A 23,734-nucleotide genomic window follows, 5' to 3' on the forward strand; every position below is an offset into this window, starting at 1 on the left:
ACTGGGCTCCTGGTATCCTTATCTGCGATGATCTCAGCAGACCCAGCTCCAGTGCCCCACCTCCACGCACTGTGCTGTTATCTCCTCCTGCTGTTATGCCTCTCTCTTTTTGGGGAGTGTGGGAGAGCTGGGAAGGAGTAAAGCCTAGAACCCTAGTTTGGAGTAATCTCCGTGTCCCCAGAGCCTGGAGTAGCCCTCCACCTTGAGTGAGTCTGAAAGGGGCTCCCATTCATGCCAGTGGCATGAATTTCCCTGGATGAGGTTCCTTGCCTTTGTCATCTCATGTGACATGTGACCCATGTCAGCTCTGCTAAGCTGGAATCATTATTTCCATTTTACAGAAGAGAAAACTGAGGCTCAGACCTCATAAGAGACCTGCCGAAGGTGACACCGCCATCCCTGCCATGGGAGAGGCAGGGGTCCAGATCTGGGTGATTTTGTGGCCTGAACCCAGCTGATTGTTCTCGTGAGATACTGAAACACGCTCTTGCTGATGAGCATCCATCAAGGGTCACGGTTGAAAGCTCTGTGAGGGAAGGGTCTCTACTTGCCCTTTTACCCTGCATTCACGCAACAGAGACTGAGTACCTACCTTGTACCTGGCACAGGGCTAGGTGCCCGGGGAATCCAGCTCTGAATAGATGGACAAGTCCCTGCCACCAGTTTTCAGAGGGACGACTCCTGTGACTGACTAGGACACAGTGTGGGGTGGGGGGGAGGTGGGGACTAGAGCTGGGCCTGGAGAGGCTGGTGTGGCCACAGCTGCAAGGTTTGGGAGGCCACAGTGCTTAGTGCTGTGGGGAGTCCCCGAGGGTTTAAGAGACACTCTGATTTACCCTTGAAAGAGTTGGCTCCGTGGCTCCTGGAGAATGGACTGGGGTCGGGGAGGTCGGGGTGGGAGCCCAGCAATTAAGTCAGGGAGAGTCTAGGCACTGGATAATGGAGGCTTGGACTCTGGTGTTGGCAGTGAGGATGTGAAGAGTAGATAGATTGGGGATATTTTTGGAGGTAGAAGCAACTGACGAACTTGCTGATGGACTGGATCCCAGTGCCTAGAACATAGCAAACACTCAATAAATATTTGTTGAATGAATGAACCTTCTTGTTGCCAGACTCTGTAAACTCTTGTGCACATCCTCTGGTGTGTGATCACCCAGGACCTTAAAGTGTTTTTGAATCTTCTGCCCAAGGGGCCAAGGAACAGAGAACACAGGTACTGCATAAATGGGATACACACAAAACAAAACAAAACAACTTTGGGATGATATGGGTAGGGAACAATGAATCCTCCATTCCCTCCCCAAAACACAGCACAAACACCCAGCCCAGATTGTTTTTTTAGGTTCCTAATCCATCTGCAGCAGGAAGGATGGAAGCTAGACATGCAGAACTTCCTGTAGGTGAAGTGGGCACTTCACCTTTTCTAGCACAGCCCTCTAGGATTCATGACATTTACAGCAGTGAAGTATTGGTCCTATGAGCTCTGGGCAGACTTTGGTGAGAAGATTGTCATGTGGGTTTGAGTGTCTTTTGGGATATGAGTTCCTGATAGGTGTCCTGGAAGGACGTCTTGGTACCCAGGGCTTTGGTTGGTCCTGGATTATCTGGCTGAGTGGCAATGGTGGGGAGGGGCTGAAGGGGGGGCACTCCTAGGTCCCACTTGCTGGAGGGAAACCTGTCTAGGCTCTGGGCCAAATAAATCATTGGGAAGGAAAGAAGAACATTTTCTCATCTGTTTAAAGGGCAACGAAGCATAGCGGCACTGGTCCAGCGGGAGGCAAGGCTGAGGCCAGGCGGGTGAGGCCGGGGAGCTCCCTTCCTTGACCTACCATCCTCTCGTGAATTGCCCCACTGGCTTGAGCTTTGCTGGCTACGCTGCCTCCCAGCTGGTGCATTGGTGGTTGTTAATAAAAATACTGATTAATTGATAATAAGATAGTTATTTTAAAAGGCCCCTATCCAGGGCATAGCCCTTGCTAATCCATACCTTTTATCTTCCAGGAGCCAGGCTGAGATGGTTTACACCATTTCACAGATAAGGAAACCGAGGTCCAGAGAGCCAAAGGGACTTTCTCAAGGTCACCTAGCATGGCAGTGTGAGAGCAGGGTGGGGAGCCTGGCCTCTGGTTGCCCTGTGGGGTTGGTGCTCCATCCCATTAGAGGTTCCAGAGGGGGGGCCCAATGGGGCTATAGGGCTGAAGTCACTGTCCTTTGTCCACTATGTGGGGATAGGGCTATGTCTGCCCAAGCCCTCTGGGCTCAAGCTCACAGGCACCCCTTCGGGTGCCCAGACTGCCCCAGCCTCCCTGGAGGCCCCTGCTGGGGCTAAGACTTGTTCTTCCCACCCCCGCCTGGGCTGTTCAGAGAAGTAATTTCTCCTCAACCAGCTGGATTTGAATATGGAAGCGATTTGTAATTACTCCAAGTCCTCCCGGGCCGGCGGGCGGGCGGCATTATCACCAGAGTGAGTCTAGAAGGGCAGGGGCTCATGGGAAAGGAGGTGGGAAATCCTGATGCAGGAGGCACTTCCAGGGAGAAGCTTCCACAGGTCTGCCCTAGTTCACCGGCTTCTGCACAACCCTTGCAGGTCCTGTGTGTCCACCCAGCTCCCACAGCCCTCCCACTCCAGCCTGCCCTGAGAGCACCCCTTCCTTGGGGGTATGAGGTACCAACTGTGTCAGTCCCTCACTCTGTCCTACCACCTGTCTCTTCTAGGGCATCCATCGATGTGGCTGAATGAATGGGGTCAAGAAGTCAGAGGGTTACCAAGAAACAAGAGAAACAGACAAGCTGCTGTCTCTTTGCAGCCAGCCCCTCCTATTACCCCTCACCCAGCTGGATCCTGGAAGCGGGGGAGGGGGGCCTTAGGGATCCAGCTGCATCACATCTGCAAGAGATCTGCCAGGGTTTCTCTGGGCTCTGGGTCTCTAGTATGCAAATGATCATGAATATTCATAAAGAAGGAGGCAGGCTCTCTGTAGGGGAGGAAAGGGCTGGAACTCTGGAGGACAGGGTCCTGGAGACTTCTAAGGGCCACTCCTTGGATTCTTGTGGGCAACCCATGTCCTGACGGCTTTCACTTTTGTCCACCTCCTTGAGACCCCAACCCCAGCAACCCTATTGTCTCTTACAGCAAGGAAGGGACCCAGAATCTCCTACTGCACTAGGGTGGTTCCCAACCTGTTTTGCAGCTGACCAGGCCCACCTGGCTCAGCTTTTGTAGTGCAGCTGGGCCTTCAAACCCAGATATGCTGGGGTGTGTTTGAGGGTGCTAGCAAGAACCCAGGAACCTTCCTGCCAGTGCTAGGCCAAGGCACTGTTTCCCCGGGGCTCCCACAGGGAAAGAGAAGGTGTCTGCCCAGCCCTCCTCCCTGCTTCCTATAGCCTCATAAATTACCTTAAGGTGACAGGTGAGATTCCTTCATCGCCCCTTATTACCTCCTTCCATTAAAGTCGATAATCTCTCACAATCGTTCACAACACCTGTCACTGACTGTTGAATGGGGAGGGACAGTGGAAAGGAACAAGGGAGAGTTCTCTGTCCCTTCCTGGTACTGCCCCTGCGGATATGTGAGCTCTTCCATCTTGCCCCAGTCTTGAGGGTGACAAAACTCCAGAGATAGTATTGGGAAAAGTGGGGTTGGGATTGGGAGGACCAAGGAGTCTCCTGCCGGCCCAGGATTGGTCCCCTCCTGGCTAAAGAGCCTTCAAGAAGTATGCCCAGAAACCATCCCACCCTCATTGCAAAGCTGCCCCCTGCTGGCTTCTCAGACCAGAGCCATCAGATTAACCTACTTGTTTTGGCTGCCGTGGTGTGTCCCCAGTCAGCCCACCTTCCTGGTGGCATTATGCCCAGGCCACAAACCGCCTGACCAGGGCCCTGAGCCATAGGCCTCTCCTGGGTACTGCCTGAACCATGTGGGCTCAGGCCCCACCCAATGGTTCCTGGGCACCGTGCCAGGATGGGGAAGGGGTGGGTCTGCAACTCTGCTGCTTTTACACAAACAGATGCAACATGGGGGCGCCCCTGGCACAGGGAAAGGCACTTGTGGGAATAGATAGGGACTCAGGAAAACATGTAATACACTGCACACGTGTAGCATCCCCGTGCCTAGGGACAAGCAACATTGCAGCGTTTACGCCAGAGTATGCACTGAATATGCCACACTGCAGTGTACATATGTGGCTCCTTCGTGTGTTACCCACAGCATTCAGCACACATGTGGCACCTGTAAGCTTGTGCACGTATAGCATCCCACTGCAACACGCGATCAGGAACAAGCAACACGCGATCAGAACCAAAGCCTATGTTAAAACACCATGCATATGTGTAGCATTTGCATGCACCGAACCAAGCAATGTTGCAGTGCACACGTAGGGCACCTGTATGCATATGCAAAGTTCAGGGCACACAAGCGGCGCCTGCATGCACAAGGACACGCAATATGCGATGCACACGGGGTGGTGGTGGGGGGAGCAAATGCTTCAGCTTCCAGAGCCCAGGAGACCCTTGGCTGCTCTAGATGCCTCTGGCCTGGGGTATCGCTGGAGGGGCCTCGCGGATCGCCTCACTCTGCGGTCCTGGAGGCCACGGGCGGGGCGGGGGCTTACCCGGGGCTTCTCCCGCGCCGGCGCCTGGGGCCCAGGGCGGGAGGGGGAGGGCGCGCTGGGCTCGGCTGGCGCTGCTCCCCCTTTAACAGGAGGCGGCGCGCGTCGCCCCCGCCCCCCCGCCCCTTCTCCCGCGGCTCCTCGCGCCTGGCCCGGCGCGCGCCCCCTCCCGGGCCCGGCCCGCGCAGGCGCCGCGTCCCGTCTCGGCCGTCACTCGGCCCGGCGCGCGCTGCGGGCAGCGGCCGGAGCGGCCGGAGGAATCCGGTTCGTCGGCGGCGGCAGCGGCGGCGCTCGGAGACCGAAGAGGATGCGGCATGGGTTTTTAGAGCTTGGGGCTGCGGCCGCCGCCCGCGAATAGGAGGCGGCGCGCGGCGCGGGCGGTGCTCGGGGCGGGGGAACGGGGGGCGGCGCGGCGAGGAGGCGGCGGTGGCGGCGGCAGGAGCCCGCGCCCGGCCCGTCGCCCGCCCGCCCGCCCCGCGCTGTTCCACGGCGCCTTTCTGCACCCGCGGCTCCGCGGAGCGGGAGTCCCGGCCCTCCGCGCGGCTGCAGCGAGCTGCCCTGCGCCCGGCCCGGCCCCTGCCTTAGGGATGGCAAACTTGCGCCCCGTGGCCGCCTCCGCCAGCGCCGGCCCCCGCTCCTGCTGCTGACGGCGCCCAGGTGAGTGTTCGGCCCCAGACCCTCAACCGGCCCCGCACCGAACCCTCCCGGCGCGGCACTGAGTTTCCGCACCAGCCCGCACTCGGGGCGCTTTTCTAAACCCATCTCGGCTGAATTCTCCCTCCGCCCGAGAGTCTATTCAACGCTCACCCACCCGTCTCTTTGGGAACTCCCAAGCCTGGGGTCTAGGCCCCCTTCATTTCTGGTGAGTCCTTTTTCTGACCCCCTCCCCCAGCCTGGATCGACCCTTTATGGTCTGTGTTAAACTCCCTCCCCCCGCCCCGCCTTTAGAATCCTGACCCAGACAGTCCCCACATCGCTGTCTCGAGTCTTTCCCTGTCTCGGCCCCGATCCGGGCAGCGCGCCCCCTCATCTTGATTAGAACCCCTCTCACCAACCTGCAGCTCCACTGTCTCCCCCCTCCAACTCCCCTCCTAGTCTGGATGCCGGACCCTGGTCCTCTCCTCCACTTCGTCTCTGCCGAGAGTCGTTCCTGTACCCTGACCAAGCTTCCCCTCTATTTCTGTCCCGAGTGCCCCCTCCCCCATATCTGCCCAGAGCCCTCCTTCCCTCGCCAATCTCTGCTGCAAGTCCCCTCCCCCCCAGCCTGGAATTGGGGCTGTGTCCCCCATGTTTTCCCCAAGACCTTTCCCTCTGGCCGAGATCTCAACTGGACCGGCATTCCTGATTCCCGTGTTCATCTTTGGCCGGACCCCTCATCCCTCTTCTCCCAATGCTGGGCAAAGAGCCGGGCATCAGACGCACCCTCCCGCAACCCCGGGGGCCGGCATGATTTGTGGATTGTAGGCTGTGAAGTTGGTGGCCACTCCCGCAATGGGCTCGGTCGGGGAGAGCACAGCCGCGGGAAGTCCTCCGCGCCGCGGCCGATGCAGAGCGGGCGACCGGGTCTGTTGCCCGCGGGGGGAGGGGCGCCCGGGCCCAGAGATGCTGCCCGCCTGCCCGCCTCGCCAGCTGCCGGCCGGGCCCCTTGGCGTCCTCTGGCGCCCCCTGCCCGCAGCCCAGGACCCGCCGCCCCTTCTCCCGCGGGCAACCCCGGGTTTCCGCAGCCGGAGCATTACAGCGGCTGCAGGATTGGCTCTGGGAAGTCCCTGGGGATAAGAGTGGTGGGCAATGCTGGGTATCCCCTGGTGCTAGCGCTGACCAAACACTCCTGTTGTCAGGTTCTATGCTTTGAGGATGGGGAGGGGTGGTGGGTTCATCCCAGCATCAAGTCAGGAGCCCCTTGAACATCAAGCACAGACCGGCTGGACTGGCCCCTGGCTTCAGGACTGTCTAGATGGGCTTGTGTGGGCTTAAACAGGGGTCTCCAGGGATATTCTATCCGTCTACCTCATGACACTCCCCAGGGGTGGGGTAGAGGCAAAGGTGTGCTCTGTCTGATTTGGGCACCGCTAGGCTTTTGGGGAATCCACCTGACCCTGGGACAGGGTAGGCATCTGGGGAGTGTCCAGAGCGGCACTGCCACAGGGGTGGGAGTCAGTGTGGGCACTGCACAGGGTATGTCCTGGTGAAGGTGGTCGGGAGATGAGGAAGTGTCTTCTTCATCTCCCCACCAAGTGTGCCGAGATAAGGCAAGGGGTCTTCTCTCCTGCCCTGCTTATTAGCCTGTGTTCCTCCTCCCTGATGCTCTTCCCCTGTCATTTTTCAGAAAGGGACTGGTGTTTGTGTGGGGTTGGGGTGGGGGTAGGGAGGTTTGCCCCATGGGCACTTCCCTAATACAAAGGGCAGTCCTAGCTGGTCTCTGCTCCCTTCTCTACCTCTCAATCCCCATGTCATGAAGCTGAGAAAGTAGTTAGGAACTCGGCTTTTGGTCAGATGGCTGACTTGGGTTCAAAAGCTATGTGACCTGGGCAAGCTATTTAACCTTTCTGAGTCTCAGTTGACCCTCTGTAAAATGGGTCAGTGTTCGCTTTCTCATATACTTGTTGAGAGAATGAAATTAGATTGTTCGTATAGTGTCTGGCACCTATCAATTAATAATGGTAGGTGTGTTGGGCGGTTTGTCTTCACTCCAATCCCCAGGATAATAAAGGCAGAAAACACCTTCAGCAACACCCTCCACCCGCTATGAATCCATGGGGCCCGTGACTGTTAGTTACCCATCTCTCCTCAATAGTTCTGCAGCATTCCACTGGATCTCTCTGGCATCAGCTCTGGTCATAGAGGCAACCATGAACACCAGGCCAAGGTCTCAGGTCTAGGTTCAACTGTAAAGGCTGGGAAGGTGGCATCAGTACAGAGAAGAAACCCGTCAGGACTCCCAAAGGCCGACTGTGGGAAATCGGCCACTCTGGGGCTAACAGGAGCCTCTACTTCCTCCAAGACGATCAGACACCACCAGGAACTTTGCAGGGCAGTTAGCATCGCAGGTCGGAGTTAGGGAACGACCTGGCCTGAGGGTTCAAGGAGTTTGAAGAGACCTGGCTTTGGCCTGAGTGCACAGTGAACAACCGGCAAGGGAAAAGGAGGGACGGAGGGGGGGCGAACCCGTGGCTTTCTGCTCCACTGGAAGTCCTCTGGGCAGTGTGGTCGGACCTGGGTCCCACCGGGGAGTGGCAGCCTCCCAGCCACCCGCCCGCCGGGGCAGCCCTGACACAGGGAACAAAAGCTTTCGGTTCCTGTAGCAACGGCGGCTCCAGCTGCTGCAAAGTTCCGGGGAGGCGGGCGGAGGGCGGCTGAGTCACCGCCCCCTCCCCTGCCGCCCGTGCAGCACCGCCCCCGGGGTCTCGGCCGCCCCTCGTCCCCTGGGTCAGTTTGCCTTTCAAAACCTGCTTAAGGCATTCAGGAGGCCCCCCCGCTGGAGTCCCGCTCCTCGTGGCAGGCGGACCCCGAGAGTGGTGCGGAGCGACCCTCGGTGCCAGTCAGGGGCAGAGGGCCGCACCGAGGGCACCAGCTCCCGGTGGTTCCGCCCACCAGCTCCAAGGCAGGATGGCGGGTGCGCGCCTTCCTGCGTGCCACAGCTTCGGGAGAGGAGTCTCTGAGCACCCTGCCCTCCGGTCGGTGCTTGGGCAGGGGACCAGGAGGACCCGAATGGGGGTCCCCGCCTGCGTAGTGGCCAGGGCTGGGCCGGGCAGCAAGAGCACGGGAGGCGGAGGGTGAGTGACGGGCGGGCGAATTGGAGCTTCCAGGTGGATAAATGCGACGGATGTGTGCGGCGCCGCGCCTCTCCCCCGCCCCTCCCCCTTCCCCCCGCCCGCGGCCAGGGCTTGGGGCCCCCGGCCAACCAGCGTCCCCCTTCACAACTGGCCTGGCAGACCCGAGTCAATCTCGGGGATCCCGGACACCGGCCGTGACTCCGAGGCGCCCCTTCCCTGCCGCTTTATGCAAACCCCCCTCCCGCCCCAGCCTTATCTTGGCCATTTAAAGCTGTTGCGAAGCCTTGGATTCCTTTTTTGGTACAGAAGGGGAATCTAAGGCTGGGCAGGCCTGTGGGGTCTGAGAGGAAGGGGACCTGAGTGTACTAGAACAGAGTGGGATTCTGGAGCTTGCTGGGGTTCCTGAACTGGAGGACAGGGTTCTTGAGATTGAGATTGCTGCAGGTAAATCCTCACCCATGTCAGCCCAGAGAGGTCCCAAAGGGGGAGGCCTTTTGACCCTTTCCATCAGCCTCCTCTGACCTCAGGAAGTTCTTCCTTGTAGCTGACTTCCCTGCTTCTCTCTAGCTCTTGTGCCTTGGGTGTTTGTTGTCTTCCTGGGCTCAAAGTTGGCAAAGCCACTGTTAGGGTTCAACCTAATGAGCCTTCCCAGAGGCAGTGACTTGGACCTCAGCAGGCAAGAGGGGCGCTTCTGTGAGGTTCTGAGAATGGGGGTGGGGCAGGAAGGGAACTCCCTTCTGGGGGTGGCTTAGGGGGAGGACTCTGGGCCAGTTGCCCCAGGTCAGGCCCTTGCCACACACACACATCCTGGAGGGTCTTCAGTAAATCAATGGCTGTCTTTGACTCAACTTGGAATTGGATCTTTGTCTTATTTTGAGGGGTGGGAAGAGACATAAGAAGCCAGCCGAGCACCCCCCACCCCAGCAGCAGGAACGATGAGGGTCATACACACCCAGGGTGAGGTCTCAAAATGCTGGAAGGAGACTGAGTGGATGAGGAGGCTTGGGCAGCGTTTACAGGTGGCTCAATTCTGGAGAAGCCAGGCGGTGGCTCTGGAGGTATGGATCTCATGCTTCCTGATGGGTTGGCGGCAGCAGAGGTACCAGGCTTCAGAGACACAGGGAGGGGCAGATCCCACCTGATCCTTAGCTGTCATATGCTGAACCTGTGTGTGTTCACACTTGGGAGTATGTGTACATATCTCTTTATGTGTGCAGGTGTGTGTCTCTACATTGGCACATGTGTGGGCACTCCTGTGAACTGTGAGATCACACATCTGTGGTTTTCACCAGTCTGTGTATGTCTGTGTGTGCTCATCCATTACAGCACCTATGAACGCCTGCCTACACATATGCCTGTGCTTGCATGTTTTTGTGTGTGTCTTCAGGGCACAAGGATGTTCAAGCTCACGTCTGCTAAGGTGCGGGTGCAGAGTGAGGGAGGTTCCCTGCCCTGTGGGAGAGGGGAGGTCAGTTATAATGAGCCCCCACCTCTTCTCTGCTGAGCTGTAGCCATGGCCTGAATTTTGCAGCCTGCTTAAAAATAATTGGGGGCAGTGGGGGGGATTGGATGTCACTCATCATCAGCCGCTGGCTTTGCTGGTGCCACAGTATGCTGGGTGGGTTGAACAGTTTGGGACAGGCGTGATGTGGGATAGGGAAGGTCATGGGTCCCCTTTTTTTAAAGCTCTGATGAGGAGTGTTGGGGAGACCCCAGACTGTTCTGGTTGCTGGTGGCCTTTGGAGGAGGGTGGTGCTGCTCCTCCTCAGTGCCCTAAGCTGGCCTCCACCACCCTCCTCCCACCTCCTGCATGGCTGGGGAGGGGCAGGTGCTTGTTTGTGTTTGTGACTGGGCTTAGGCCTGGCTCAGAGGAGCAGCATGTGGGAATCTGGGATCTGGGGCATGGAGGAGTGTCGTGGATGCTGCAGCAAGGGGTGGAATGATAATTGCTGCCCCCCCTTCCTACTGCTTAGAACTGCCAAGGGGAAATCTGTCCCCAGGGAGCAGCTGTGTCTTGGGAAAATCTCGCCATACCTGTGTATTATCCTATGCCTGCCACTCAGTTCCCAGAGTACATAGCTTGTCCGTTTGGCTTGAATTGTGAGCAACAAGCAAAGGGAGGGAGCAAGGGACTCCTGGTGGGAGAAACAAGGGCTGGAGCCTCAGGTCCTGGATTCCAGGCCCAGCTGGCCATTCTTGTGTCATCTTGAGCAGGTGGCCTTCCTTCTCCAAGCCTCATCTTTTCTCCTTTGATGTGGAAGAGCTGGGCTCTAGGGACCCATTCAGGGCTCTGAGCTGTGCTGTGGCTGGGAAGAGGGAGCTCTGTGGGTCACTTGTGGGGTAGGCCTGGAAATGAGGCAGATTTAGACCTCACTCCAGGCTGCATTTGCCGGTCAGTGGGGAGGAGCCTGGGAGACTGTGGGCGGTGGTTCGGCCTGGTCTGGTGGGTGGGAGGGCACCTGCACCTCTCTCTCCTGCTCAGCTCCTATCCCCTCTGGCCTGACTGCCCTGGGATAGGGTCCTGGACACCATCCTGAGCCTAGAGTACAGTCCCACCTGCTGGCAGCTCAGCTTAGTGCAGCCCTTTAAGGGAAGGTACAAGTCTATAAACTCTGGTCCCCACTCAGGAGATTGAAGACTATGAGGTGAACCCCAGGGAAATAGCAAAGGATAGGGGTCATGGTGAGCTGGTGGCTTTAACAGGAATAGCAGTCCTTTGCCAAGCCTTGGAGGATAATCCCATGGAACAGGAGGGGAAGAGAGAGGCTAGAGGGGAATTCCTGTGCCCATTGTGCAGATGAAGAAACTGAGGCTTGCCTGGTCAGTAGGTGGCTGGTTGGGCTGTGGCTCAAGCTTAGCATGCCCTTGCGGGATGTCTGTCTGCCATGTTCCAACCAGGAAACCCACAACAGTGACATGCTTGATGTTCACGCTGCCTCCCATGGGCTTGGCTGGGTTGGGCATGGCCCCTGCATATTGGCTAACTCCACCCCTTTCTTCCCACTCAGTGAAGCACCAGTGAGAATGACATCGTTCCGGGAATAACCTTGAATTGCTCTGATTTATAAAAAAGCAAATCGTTGTCAAACATCAGCACTTTGACAATTACTGTTGGATTACGCATGACACTCCTCACAGCTGATCACGACACGCTGTGACTGAGAGCAACAGTCATGGGGGATAAAGGTTCGGTGGTGGGGATAGCGCTGGAGCCCAGATGCTTGTGGTTGATGAGCCCCATGGGAGGAACCATAGGATGACAGTGACAACACTAAAGCCTTAGGTGTTAAGATCTGACAAGGTCCCAACATTCTCCTGAGCCCGCCCTCATCTATATTACTTCACCCTTGTAGGAAACCTGTGAGGTAGGTACTGCCACCACTCCATTCTACAGGTAAGGAAACTGAGGCTCAGAGAGGTCAAGTCCCTTGTCTGAGATCACACAGGTGGACCTGAGTGACTGACCAGATGCCCTCTATGTTCGATGGCCAGGGAGGTTCAGAGCCGGCTATGTGGGGACCCACTGACCTTTGTCTTTCTCCACAGGGCAAGGGACATAGGATGACCCCAGCCTGTCCCCTCTTACTGTCTGTGATTCTGTCCCTGCGCCTGGCCACCGCCTTCGACCCTGCCCCCAGTGCCTGCTCCGCCCTGGCCTCGGGTGTACTCTACGGGGCCTTCTCGCTGCAGGACCTCTTTCCCACCATCGCCTCGGGCTGCTCCTGGACCCTGGAGAACCCTGACCCCACCAAGTACTCCCTCTACCTGCGCTTCAACCGCCAGGAGCAGGTGTGCGCCCACTTTGCCCCCCGCCTGCTGCCCCTGGACCACTATCTGGTCAACTTTACCTGCCTGCGGCCTAGCCCTGAGGAGGTGGTGGCCCAGGCAGAGTCAGAGGTGGGGCGGCCAGAGGAGGAGGAGGAGGCAGCGGCGGGGTTGGAGCTGTGTGGCGGCTCAGGCCCCTTCACCTTCCTGCACTTCGACAAGAACTTCGTGCAGCTGTGCCTGTCAGCAGAGCCCTCCGAGGCCCCGCGCCTGCTGGCGCCCGCCGCCCTGGCTTTCCGCTTTGTTGAGGTCTTGCTCATCAACAACAACAACTCCAGCCAGTTCACCTGCGGTGTGCTCTGCCGCTGGAGTGAGGAGTGTGGCCGTGCTGCAGGCAGGGCCTGTGGCTTTGCCCAGCCAGGCTGCAGCTGCCCTGGGGAGGCGGGGGCTGGCCCCAGCACAACCACGCCTCCTGGTCCTCCTGCTGCCCACACCCTGTCCAATGCTCTGGTGCCTGGGGGCCCAGCCCCACCCGCCGAGGCCGACTTGCACTCGGGAAGCAGCAATGACCTATTCACCACCGAGATGAGATATGGTGAGTCTGAGCAAGGGCTGATGGGATGGGGTGCCTAGGGTGCTTATGGTGTCTGTTGATGTTCATCCTGGCAGATCCCAGGCCATTTGTGCAGTCATCTCAGATGTCACCTTTGCTCAGCCTTGTCTGGATGTTGGGGTCATCAGAATGGATCAGGGTCAGACCTCAGTCTGGAAGAGTGTGCAGTCTGGGTGGATGAATGGGTACAGCTGAGACAGTGCAGTGATATTGGAACCCAGGAAGGGACCCCCTAGCTGGGCAGCCAGGGGCGGCTTCCTAAAGGAAGTAGAGCAGGAACAGAAACCCAAGGGACAAGTCGGGGGAGATGGCAAAGGAGTAGTGAGGGCATTCCAGGCCCCAAGCTCCGAGTGGCCGTGGCAGGCCCTGGCACTGCAAGTTGACAAGTTTGCCTGAAGGCTGGAGTAGGCAGGGAGCAGAGATGTACTCCTGCCTACATGGGTCAGTGATATTTGGCAGTGTCCCAGGGTCAGGGCAGAAGGAAACGAGGAAGAGTGTGCCTGGGTGAAGAGGCCTGAGCTTCCAGGCTGCCTTAGAGGGCTGGGCTGGCTCTGCTCCCAGCATCCCCTCTCCCCTTGTGGGCCCATGTCTTCTGGGACGGAGGCCGCCAGCTGCTGGAACTTCCTGCTGACTGGGCAAAAGCTCTGCAAGCCCTTGAGTCCTGCCTGCTCCCGCACCACCCCAGCTCCTATGGCCATGACCACTGACCTGCTTCCTGAAGCTTCAAAAGCCCCAAGCCCCTTGTCTGGATCCTGCATGCCTGCTGAACAGTGCTGGGCTGGGGACTGGTCAGGGAGCCTGGCAGGGAACAGGGGTCAAGGACATGGGGGCGGGAGGGAGGCAAATCTGGGAGCTGGTCCCCATAGAGGGTGCCCCTCGCCACCCTGAGCCTCAGTTTCCCCATTTGGATAACAAGTGCTAGTCTACCTGCAAGGGGACACAAGGGTGGAAGTCAGGAGGGGCATCTGGGTTTCATGAGGGGTCAGGGGCTTCATGTGAGGGCTGCAGGGAGGATTGGAGGGTGTGGCCTGTCCTTATCCCTGCTTTGGAGGCTAGAACCCTGGAGCTGGGCACTGCTTTTAACTCTTGCCTTGAGTAACAAAGGCATCAGTTTTTTTGTCTGTAAAATGGGGAGATATCCCTGAATTAGTTAGAGGAGGTGTTATAATAACAGTAGCCTCTCCCAGTGCTTTGGAAGGGGGACTTCTTGGTTACCCCATGAGACATCTGGCATCATGCCCATGAATGGTGAGTGCCCAGTGGCCTTGCTGTGGCCTTTCCCAGGCCAGCTTGGCCTCTTAACAGCAGCCGATGAAGCCGTCCGAGTGACAGCCAGGCTGTGGGCAGGTTACGGGCCCTGGAGGCTGGCCTGGGATTTAGTGCCTGCAGGAAGAAATTGAATTTTGCTTCTTTGTCGAACATCGGTGGAGAGCGCCAGGCGTATATCAGGAGGTTTATGGCTCTTCCTGAGTGGCCGCCACTGCCCGTCACTCTTGGGGGCCTTCCCCATTCTGCTTGGCAGAGGGCAGGTTCTTTTGTCTGCCTTTCCCTGTGGTCCACTGGTCCAGTGGTCTGCAGTGGATGAAGCAAGGCTCTGCCCTCATGGGCAGGCACCTCTGGGCAGACTGCCATGTGGAGCCTGAGCCAGGAGCCGCCAGCTGGGTTTGGTTAAAGCCGGAAGCAGGAGTTGGTTGGAAACTGGGGTACCACGAGGGGTCAGAAGGGCTGGTGGTGGGAAGGCCATCATCAGAGCCTCTGCAGGGACCTTGGGGACTGGAGGTAGATGGAGACTAGATGGCTGATTGCTCTTGGGCGCGAGGCCTGGTGTCATCTCTGAGCAGGGAGCCCTGAGCTGATGCTCCAAGCTGTTCCCAAGCCTGACCTGTGCTCTTTCCCCGTCCTACTTGGCATGTCTCCATGTGGTTGCTTTTAAGGAGGGCTCCTCTCAGGAGTTGGCATGGGACAAAGTGGCATCAGCCGTCATAAGTGACCTCAGATTGCACCCTTGTACCAAGAGCTGGCTGGCTTAGCCCCTTCCTCTCCCCTGCAAGCAGGAGGCTCTTCCGCTCTGCCACCTCCTCCCTCCTGTCCAGCCTTCCTGATGGAGAGATGGCAGGCACATGACTCAGTTTGTTGCACATGTCAGGGTGTGTCTGCAGGTCTGAGGCATCCTCAGGACCTGGAGGATCCTGTGTTGGTGGCAGTGCCACCTTTGCCAAGCCCTTGGACCCTCTCCACATCCTCCATCCGTGTCTTTTACGAAGCTCCCTGAGAGTGGGCTGGCTCATGGAGCTGCCAGATAGTGAGACTTGTGGGAACGGTGGTGACAGAAAGAGTGAGACCTTCACGCTACCCCTCTTCCAGCCAGGGGCAGGGGAGCTGGGTTTACCTACCTGGCATACCTGGGAGCTGCTCAATAGCAAGACCACGGAGGGTGAGCTTGGGTTGGTGTTGAAAGAGCAAAGAGGCTGGGGACTACGGGCAGTGACCGAGTGAGGTGCTTGGCCCTCCTCAGAGCTGAGTGCATTTGACAAGAGGGTACAGGCGCCTGTTAATTTCACGCAAACTGCCTTTGATAGATCTCTTGTTATTTTTGGTGAGTTGAGCCATAAATTTGTGCCATCTTGCTGCCGCAATCTGTTAAGTGTGGGGAGAAGAAGAAAAGGAAGGCAGGCAGGAAGGAGCTCGCGCAGCACTGGCACAGAGGCTGGCTGAGGCTGAGGCTGGAAGGCGGGTCACAGAGGTGGCACCAGCTGCAGAGCCCAGCTCCTGAGGACTGGCCACCAGCCTGTAGTTCCGTTCCAGGCTTGAGGAGGCACCAGCTCCTGGGGATGGCTGTGCTGAATGACACTTGGAGGAAGAGCCCCCATGTGCCTCCCTTCTTCCTCAGCTGTCCTCTCTGTCCCCTTGGGGCACTCTCCCATCCGTGACTGGGTGCTGCTGGCCCATCTGCTCCATCATCCAGGTTCTAGTCTTGAGGTGTGGTTGTCAGGTGAGCCTGGGGTCTCCTGGGAGGTAAGAGTGGGTTCTGACCCCTACTCTGCCTCTGTTGGTGTGTGACCTGGACAAGGTGCTACTCGCCTTGGGACGTCAGGATCCCCTGTTCTCTGTGCCTCACTTCCCTGGTCCAGCGTCCCAGACCTTCCCAGCTCTGCCAGAGCTCTGCTCAGCCAGATGTTTTAGCCCCATCCTGGACCCAGCCTTCCCTCTACTCTCCTACCCTTCCAACCTGACACTCCTCCTTGTCCCCTGAGTCCCTGCTTTCCAGTCTCCTTGCGTTTGCTGGGGCTGTTCCCCACCCTGGAGTGCCCTCTGCCCTTAGTTTTCCAGAATGCCTCATCCTTTAAGCCCAGCTCAACTACTGTCCCCTCCAGGACAGGTTCCATTGCTCCTTTTGGCCAGTCTGGTCTGGTGCAGGAGGTGGGGTCCCCTGCCTATTCAGGGGACAGGCCTGATAGTGAGGAGACAGGCCCCCTCTCAGGACAGGGTGGGGGAGGCCTAGCACATGGTGGCAGCGGTGTTTCCTAGAAGGTCCTGTTTGCCCAGGTGTGTGCCACCCGAGCACTGCGTTCTACCTGAGAACGAGCTCAGACTCCCCCAGGCCTCTCAGTGGGGACTGAGTTCCAGCCTGTCCTCACACACGTGGTCATGTCTTGTTCAGCATGGGGGCACACTTTAAGCCCTGCAGTGCAGTGGAGTGACCACTAGTGTACACAGATTTGAAGTGGCCCAGCCCTGGCTTCAATTCCTGACCTCACCACGGCCTTGCCGTGTGTCCACGGGCAAGTTATATATCACCACCTGTAAAATGGGGATAGTGAGAGGCATTCCGCCATCAGGAATAGTGAATGGGGAGAATTACGCGCTGGAGCGTGGGGAGTGCTTAGCACAGTGTCTGGCTGCCCCAGTCTGTCTTCTGTTGCTAATGACACAATACCATGTAATGGGTAAGCTGGAAAGAAAAGAGGTTTTTGGCTCACAGTTCTGTTCCAAGGTCAAGGGCTTACAACTGGGGATGGACATCTGGCTGGCAGAGTCCCTAGGTAGTGCAGGGTATCACATGGCAAGAGACAGGGTGTGCACAGGTATAGAAAGCCACCAAGATTCAATCCTGGGGGCTTCACCCTGATGGCCTTTCCTAACCCAAATCACCTCCTAAAGGCCCCACCTCTGAACACCATAGTGAGATTAAGTTTCCATCCTCTTACAACCTCCCAATGGGGATTGAACATCAACACACAAAGCCTTGGGAGACATGTGAACCCCAGCACTTGGCACATGGCAGATCCCTGACAAATAGCTGCTGTGTCATCATCATTTAGTGTAATAGGTCCAACAGTGCATGGGCCAGATGTCAAGGGAGGATCAATGGGGGACTGGGCCCCAAAGGGGCGAGAAGGCAGTCTACAGGAGGTGACTCTGAGGTGGGTTTTGAGGAATGAATAGGAACTCACTAGCCTGTGACATTTCTCCTTAAATTTAATTACTTTGTAAATTTAACATATTAAAAAGAAATTTCATATCGTTAATGGAAAGAGAATCACTTATCTGAAATAGAAGATAACCAAAGAAGCAACCACAGTGAAAACAAAGAGTTATTCAATTTTAGCTGGCTGTTCTTCCTGACTTTCCATTTGTTAGAAAGAGAAATTCGCACGGGGTGGGGACATGTGAGAGTCTGGGATTACACAGAGACTTTATCTGTCGTGGAGTTGGAAGGATTAGAATCAAGGTGCCTGTATAACATGTCATCTCAGCTGGGATACCTGAGGGTTTGACGGAAGGAGTGGGCACTATTTATTACATCTGGACAACAGGCACAAACCCCACCATCCAGACAGATCAGCCACTTGTCACCCTGATTCAGAGACCTGGGAAAGGGCTAACTTCCCCAGTCTGGATATGGCGTATCTTCATGGCTCGTGTGTAAGCCGTCCTACGTCCCTGCCCCAGGCTTCGGGAAGCCTCACTCTGGAGGGCTTAGAGGCAGAGGAGACAGCCTATGCAAGGGTGTGGGGGTACCAAACTTGCGGGTAGGAGCTATAAGAAGACGAGTTGCTGGGTGACATCCCGAGTGCTGGAGACAGGGCCAGAGGCTAGGACTGCCATCTCAAGACACTGGGACCGCATCCTGGTGACCCGGGGCTTGAGGCAGTGAGAGAAAACTGGGCACTGTGGAGGAGGCAGACTGAGTCAGATGGTCCCTGTTCTCTAGGAGCTTCTGGCCACATGGGGGAGGTGGCAGTGACCCAGCCAGCCCTGGTGGGGGGCTGGGGGTAGGTCCATGGCCCGAAGAAGAAGAGTCATTGGAAGGGGACTGGTTTTCTGGCTGGGTGCCTGGTCTCGCAGGGATTCCCAGTTACACTAGACTGCAGCGGGGGAGCCTGGAGATTTCAAAAGCCACCTCCCTCCCTCTCCCATTGCACCCCTGGGATTCTGATGCACCGTGGGGTACAAGGTGCCCTGCTGGCGCTAGGGAGCCATAGAGGGACACAGCAGAGCCGTGTTTCAGGGGACCAGTTGGTGCCCACTCAGGGCTCTGTGGCCAGCCTCAGGGAGGATGTGAAGAGCCTTGGGAAGGGAATGGTGCTTCGTAAATTGCCACGCTCTCTTCCCGTGGAAGTGGTGATTATTGTGGTTATTTTTAACACATTCATGACATGAGAGGCTGAGGGGGCTGGACTGCATGGAGTTGGGGGAGTACAGCATGGCAGGTATCACTGTCCTGCTCAAGTGGCAAAGAGCCTGCACACCTTGCCTGCTGATACCAGTGGTGAGTCGAGGGTGGCCCCTGTTGGCTGGGGTGGAGGAATCCCCAGGAATATCTGGCCATGGACGTCTGTATCATGCCTGGCTGCCCAGAATCTAGGCCCTCTGTGCAAGAGGGGCACTGGAGATGGAGGCCCTCCCTCAGGGAGGAACCCAGGATATGTAGAGCTGTCATAGGAGCCAAACTGGGGACGAGGCCACAGAAGAGGGGGTCAGCATACCCAGACCTCTGTGTGGCTCCAGTGTACCCTCCCTTGTCCACACGGCCTTGCAGAGTGCCTGGTGCCTGGCAGACAGGGGAGGACAAGGGCTGGAGGGTGGCTGCTGGTTGTAGCAGCAGGGAGCCACTGAATGCTCCTCAGCAGGGAAGTCTTGTGGCTAGGGCTGGGATCCCAGAGGATCATTTTAGGCCACAGAAGAGATTCAGGCTCACGTGGGAAGAGAGGGGAGCAGATGCACAGAGGAAAAATTAGACACTGTATGAAAGCAGGGTAATGGAGGCAAGGACCAGGGTCCAGTGGGGTGGGAGCTCAAGACGAGCTGCGTCGGTCAGTCAGAGCCCGTCAGGCCTGCAGAGTCAGCAAGCCCTGGTGCGAAGCCCACCCCGCCTCTCCCCCATGTGAGACCCTGTGCCTTGTTCCTCCTGAGTGAAATGGCGGCACTGCTTCTCACGAGGATGAGACAGGGTGTCGGCGCGTGCGTGGTGACTGGCACCTGGAGTTGTTTAATCAATGTTACCTTATCCAAAACAACAAAAGAGGGCGTCAGGTGTCGAGTAAGGACACGTGTCCCAGGCAGCAGATCCGCCTGGGCCTGGGCCTGGCAGCTGTGGGGACGGCTGATAGATTGCAGGTCTGTGAGCGCCAGGGCCCTGGTCCAGCGAGCCTGCCGAGCAGAGGGGCTGGGTGGGCCACTCAGGGCCCTTGGGTGCTCATACCCTGCCTGGGCCCTGCTTGTCCTCCGGGACTCGGCCTGCTTCAGCTCCCGATCCAGGCCCAGTTGCCTGGGGCCTGTGCATATGTGTGAATGAGTGTTTGTTGCGGCAGATGCCGCCTGGTCATATCTGTCTTCCTCCCCTTGAGGGAGAACTGGCTTTCCCCTGTGGGGGAGTAAATTGCTGGCTTCAGCTGAGGGAGCTGGGGTGGCGGGTCGGGGGAGCCAGTCTGGGTAGGCCTGGATTGTGCCTTCCCCTCTCTGACCCAGCTCCAACGGCTGGGAGAGGGACCCAAACCCTGGGCCTGGGGCAGTTTTCAAGTCGGGTGAATTCTGGAAACCACCAGTCCTACTTCTGGGCAGATCAGCAAGTGGCTGGGAGTGGAGGACGTGAAGGCCACAGGGAGCAGGGCACATCGTGACAGGCAGGTCAGGCTGGTCTCTGGCATGTCCTAGTTCAGTGGGCTGTGGAAGGGTGACATCTAGGTCTGGTGAAGGGCGGGATACCTAACAGGAGCTGAATGAGAGGAGGGTGCCACATGGTCACAGGCTGAACAGTCCCTAGAGCGCCTACTGATAATTGGGTGTCGCCTCAAAGGTGTTCTGGGTGGAGGGCTTGGGGGCCCTACCCGGAGCTTGTCTTAGACTCCCTTCAGTAAAGGCTGGCATGTCAGGCTGTGACGCTCCTCCGCCAGAGCTGAAGCTTTGTAGGGGAGTCAAGATTACAAATATCTAGTGACCCCTGCTGGGGGGAGCTAGGGGCAGGGCATTCGTTGGTGTTTGTTTATTGACATTTTTCTGGGCCAGGCTCTATTCATGAGGTTAGGGAGATGAATCACAGACAGCTTCTCTCAAAGGGCTCATGGTGGGGAGAGGGGGCTACTTCAGACAGTCAGAAAATGGAACCATCTGTGATGAAAGGGCAGGTGGAAGGGGCAGCAGGAAGGTTCATAGAGGTCATCTGAGGTGGGTTTTGAAGGCTGAGTAGGAGTTTTCCAGGCAGAGAAGGTCGGGAACAGAGGTGGAGATTGGAGAGGAGGTGAGGGTCCTACTCTGGAAGAGCCGAGTTTGAGGGTTAGGACAGCAGTGGCGCCCGGGAGAGGCTGGGCTGGCCGTGGTGACTGGCAGCGTTGGTTCAGAGGGGTGCTTTAAGCCGTGGGGGTGAACATGCAGTGAGAACAGGACAAGGGTGGCTGCCTGCTGTGGGAAGTGGCAGGAAAGTAGACTGGCCCAGGAGACTAGAGTTGTCTCCATGGAGAGGCGAGAGGGAGCCGGAAGAGTCTGGGAGGTGAGCATCGGAGGGCAGGAAGGGTCAACAGGGTCCAGCGAGAGGAGGCCTGTGAGGTGTCCACGGAAGTCGGCAGTGAGGAGGGCGTTGATGACTCTGTCAAGAATGGTTTCAGCAGAAAGATGTGGGCAGCAGCCAGACTGCAGAGGATCGACAGGGGAGGTGACATTTGAGCCAGGAAGTGAGTGGCAGGTGAGAAACTGGCGTGCCAGCTGGGGACCACTCACGGGTGGTGGAGGGAAGCCAGCGGACAGTAGTCAGAGGTGGAAGGAGGGTGCAGGGAGGGCCTTCCAGGATGGGGGAGGCTGGGAGGGGTCGTGGGCTGCCATAGGGAAAGGACGTGAGGGAAGCTGAGAGAGGGGACAATGGAGGAGCCCTCCCAAGAAGGTGGATGTGCAGGGGCAGGCCAGGCACAGGTACTGGCCTTTGCAGGGGGTGGGCTGCAGCAGAGCTGGGAGGCGGAGAGGTGTGGCCCGAGATCAGGGCTCCTGCTCTGCATGGCGTCATGGCTGAGGGAGTGGGAGGAGGGGACTTGAGGGAGGTCACCATGGCTGCAGAGGGGAATGAGGAGGGGACAAAGAAGGAACGAAGCCGAGAAGGGTGGCCGAGAAATCCTGGGCACCCAGAAGACGTGGAGCCCCTGAATCTGTCGCGGTGCCAGTTGGCACAGCTGTAGATCCTTCAGCCAGCCTGGGAGTGGGAGTGGAGGAGGTGGCTTGTCACAGGCTCCAGGCTGGGGACTGCTGAGCAGGCGTGGTAGAAGAGATGGATGGGGAACTGAAGAGCTGGCAGGCGTGGCCCGGCACCTTCTCTGTGGTCTGGTAGAGGCAGGGTTCACAATGAAGCCGGGGGGGGACCCACAGATGCTGTTCTAAAGGAGACCTGGTGACCTGGTGGGGGCGGAGGGGGCTTAGTGAGAAGAGGGGAGATGACAAAGATACACCAATATTCCTGCCTTCTGGGCATTCGCCACATGCAGGGCCTGGGACCAAGCACTTCACAGCCTTCTGTCAGAGGGCCCCTAAGGTGGGGCATTATGAGCACTGCTTTCCAGAGAAGGCAGGGTCAGAGAGGTGAAGAGAGTTGCCCAAGGCCACACAGCTGGTTAATGTCCATGCCAGACAGGATCCAGTGTCGCTACCCTGAAGGGTCTGGGTTTCAGGGGTGGTGGAGAAGTTTCAGGGATGAAGTGGCTCAGGTCCTGGGACTGGTGGTTAAAGTGAAGGGAAAGGCCCTTGATGAGACTGGAAGCAGGGCTAGGGGCCATCCAGAGCTCCCTGGAGTTTGCTGGAGGGCGGGTGGTCATGCTGCAGAGCCTGGTCTGAACAGCAGGGGGCAGGAGGAGTCCAGCCCTCTGGGGTCCCTTCAAACTCTGGTGCCCATTCTGTGCCGATCCAGTTTTCAGAAATAGGTGAGAGCCTGGGTTGGGGAGGGCAGTACCTTCGAGTCTGGAAATAGCATCAGCTGAGTCCTGTCCCCAGGTGCCAACCCACCTGCCCTGCAGTCTACTCGGGCTGGATCTTTCCCCCTGCACTCCTGTCTGCCCCTCACCTCCACTCCCTGGTCTGAGGCTATGTTAGTCATCTTCCCGTTACTGTAACACATACCTGAGATGATCATTGTATAAAGAGAGAAGGCTTATTTTGGCTCACAGTTTTGGAGTTTTGGGGCACAGCACATCCTGGTGGGAGTGTGTGGTGGAGGAAGCCCAGGTGCCTCGTGTCCAAGAAGGAAACAGGAAGAGGAAGGAGCAGGAATCCCATCATCCCCAATTACTGAAAACCTCCTCCTATGCACACCTCTTAAAGTCCCAACAGCACCAAACCGAGTACTAAATTTTTAACACGTGGGCCTTTGGGGGACATTCTAGATCTAAACTTCAGCAGAGAGGGAGGCCTGGAGGAGCCCCAGTTCTGCAGGCTGGGAGAACTTGGTGGTACTGCCAAGGCCTAGATCAGACACACAAATCCAGGCCACCTGGAGCTCGGCCGAGGCAGCAGCAGGCTCCTGGAGCACCTGCTGTTCTCCTGGCTGCAGGGGCAATGGGAGGAGGGTCTGTTGGGGATAGGCCCCTGCCCCAGGACCTTTGGGTCTCAGGGGAGTGGCATTCTGACCTGTGCCTCCAGGTCATGGCCCATGACTGCTCTGGGAGAGACTGGGTCCTGGGCCGAGCCTCAGGCCCAGTGTGGGTTGCAGGTGCAGGGGAGAGTTGCATCAGCCCCTGAAGGGAGAAGGCCTGAGCTTCAGGCTCACTGGACCCTGTGCTCTTTGACAAGTCACTTCCTCTCTGTGGTCCTCAGTTTCCACATCTCTCAGCAGAGATGAGATTCCCTTCGTCCCACCAAGAGGCTTAAAGGGGATAGGTGCGGGCAGGATTTGACACAGGCACCTCCCCCCACCTCCTTAATTTGGGCAACCACTCTCCTCCAACCTCCCTGTCTGGCTGAGGTGAGAGGTGGACGAGATGATTGTGAGGCTCTGGGTGAGTCTTGGGTGGCCTCTGAGCTTCAGTTTCTTTATCTGTAAATTGGTGGTGTGGGGCAGGGGGCAGGATATGATGCTCTCTACATTGCCCGCCATTGGCTCCAGAACCTTAGGCTGAGGACCAGCAAGGCTGCCCTCTCTGTGCCACGGTGGCAGGACCAAGCTGGCTTCTGCTGAGCCCCTGCCACTGCCTCCGTGTTCCAGGTGAGGAGCCGGAAGAGGAACCGAAGGTGAAAACCCAGTGGCCAAGGTCTGCAGATGAGCCTGGGCTATACATGGCGCAGACAGGTAACTCGGGCCCGCCTCCCTTGCTCCTTGGCGGGGGCCCGACTGTGTGGCGTCTGGTGGCATGTGTGCTTGGCGTGTGCCCGTCTGTGTCTATGTCCTGGAGCTCAGTCGCGTCTCTGCCATGTGAGGCCTGTGGGCAGGGCTGGGTTGCCTTCCAAAGAGCCTGCTACTTGGGGTCAGGGTAGGAAGGTCCCTCTGATGCCTGCCCCCATC

At 57.8% G+C, this 23,734-nt stretch overlaps 1 protein-coding gene across 1 annotated transcript in view; it reads left to right on the forward strand.

Annotated features, from left to right (window-relative positions):
• Positions 1-5,205: 5,205 nt before the first annotated feature.
• Positions 5,206-23,734, forward strand: part of Adgrb2 (adhesion G protein-coupled receptor B2) — a 35,202-nt gene continuing 16,673 nt past the window's right edge. Inside the window, exons 1-3 of the mRNA XM_076863054.2 lie at positions 5,206-5,265; positions 11,928-12,741; positions 23,438-23,521. Of these exons, the coding sequence (XP_076719169.1) occupies positions 11,943-12,741; positions 23,438-23,521 (883 nt within the window). The 5' untranslated portion in view covers positions 5,206-5,265; positions 11,928-11,942. The remainder of the gene's footprint in view (positions 5,266-11,927; positions 12,742-23,437; positions 23,522-23,734) is intronic.

Source organism: Callospermophilus lateralis, chromosome 7 (genome assembly GCF_048772815.1).
Source record: "Callospermophilus lateralis isolate mCalLat2 chromosome 7, mCalLat2.hap1, whole genome shotgun sequence".
Taxonomy (NCBI): Eukaryota; Metazoa; Chordata; class Mammalia; order Rodentia; family Sciuridae; genus Callospermophilus; species Callospermophilus lateralis.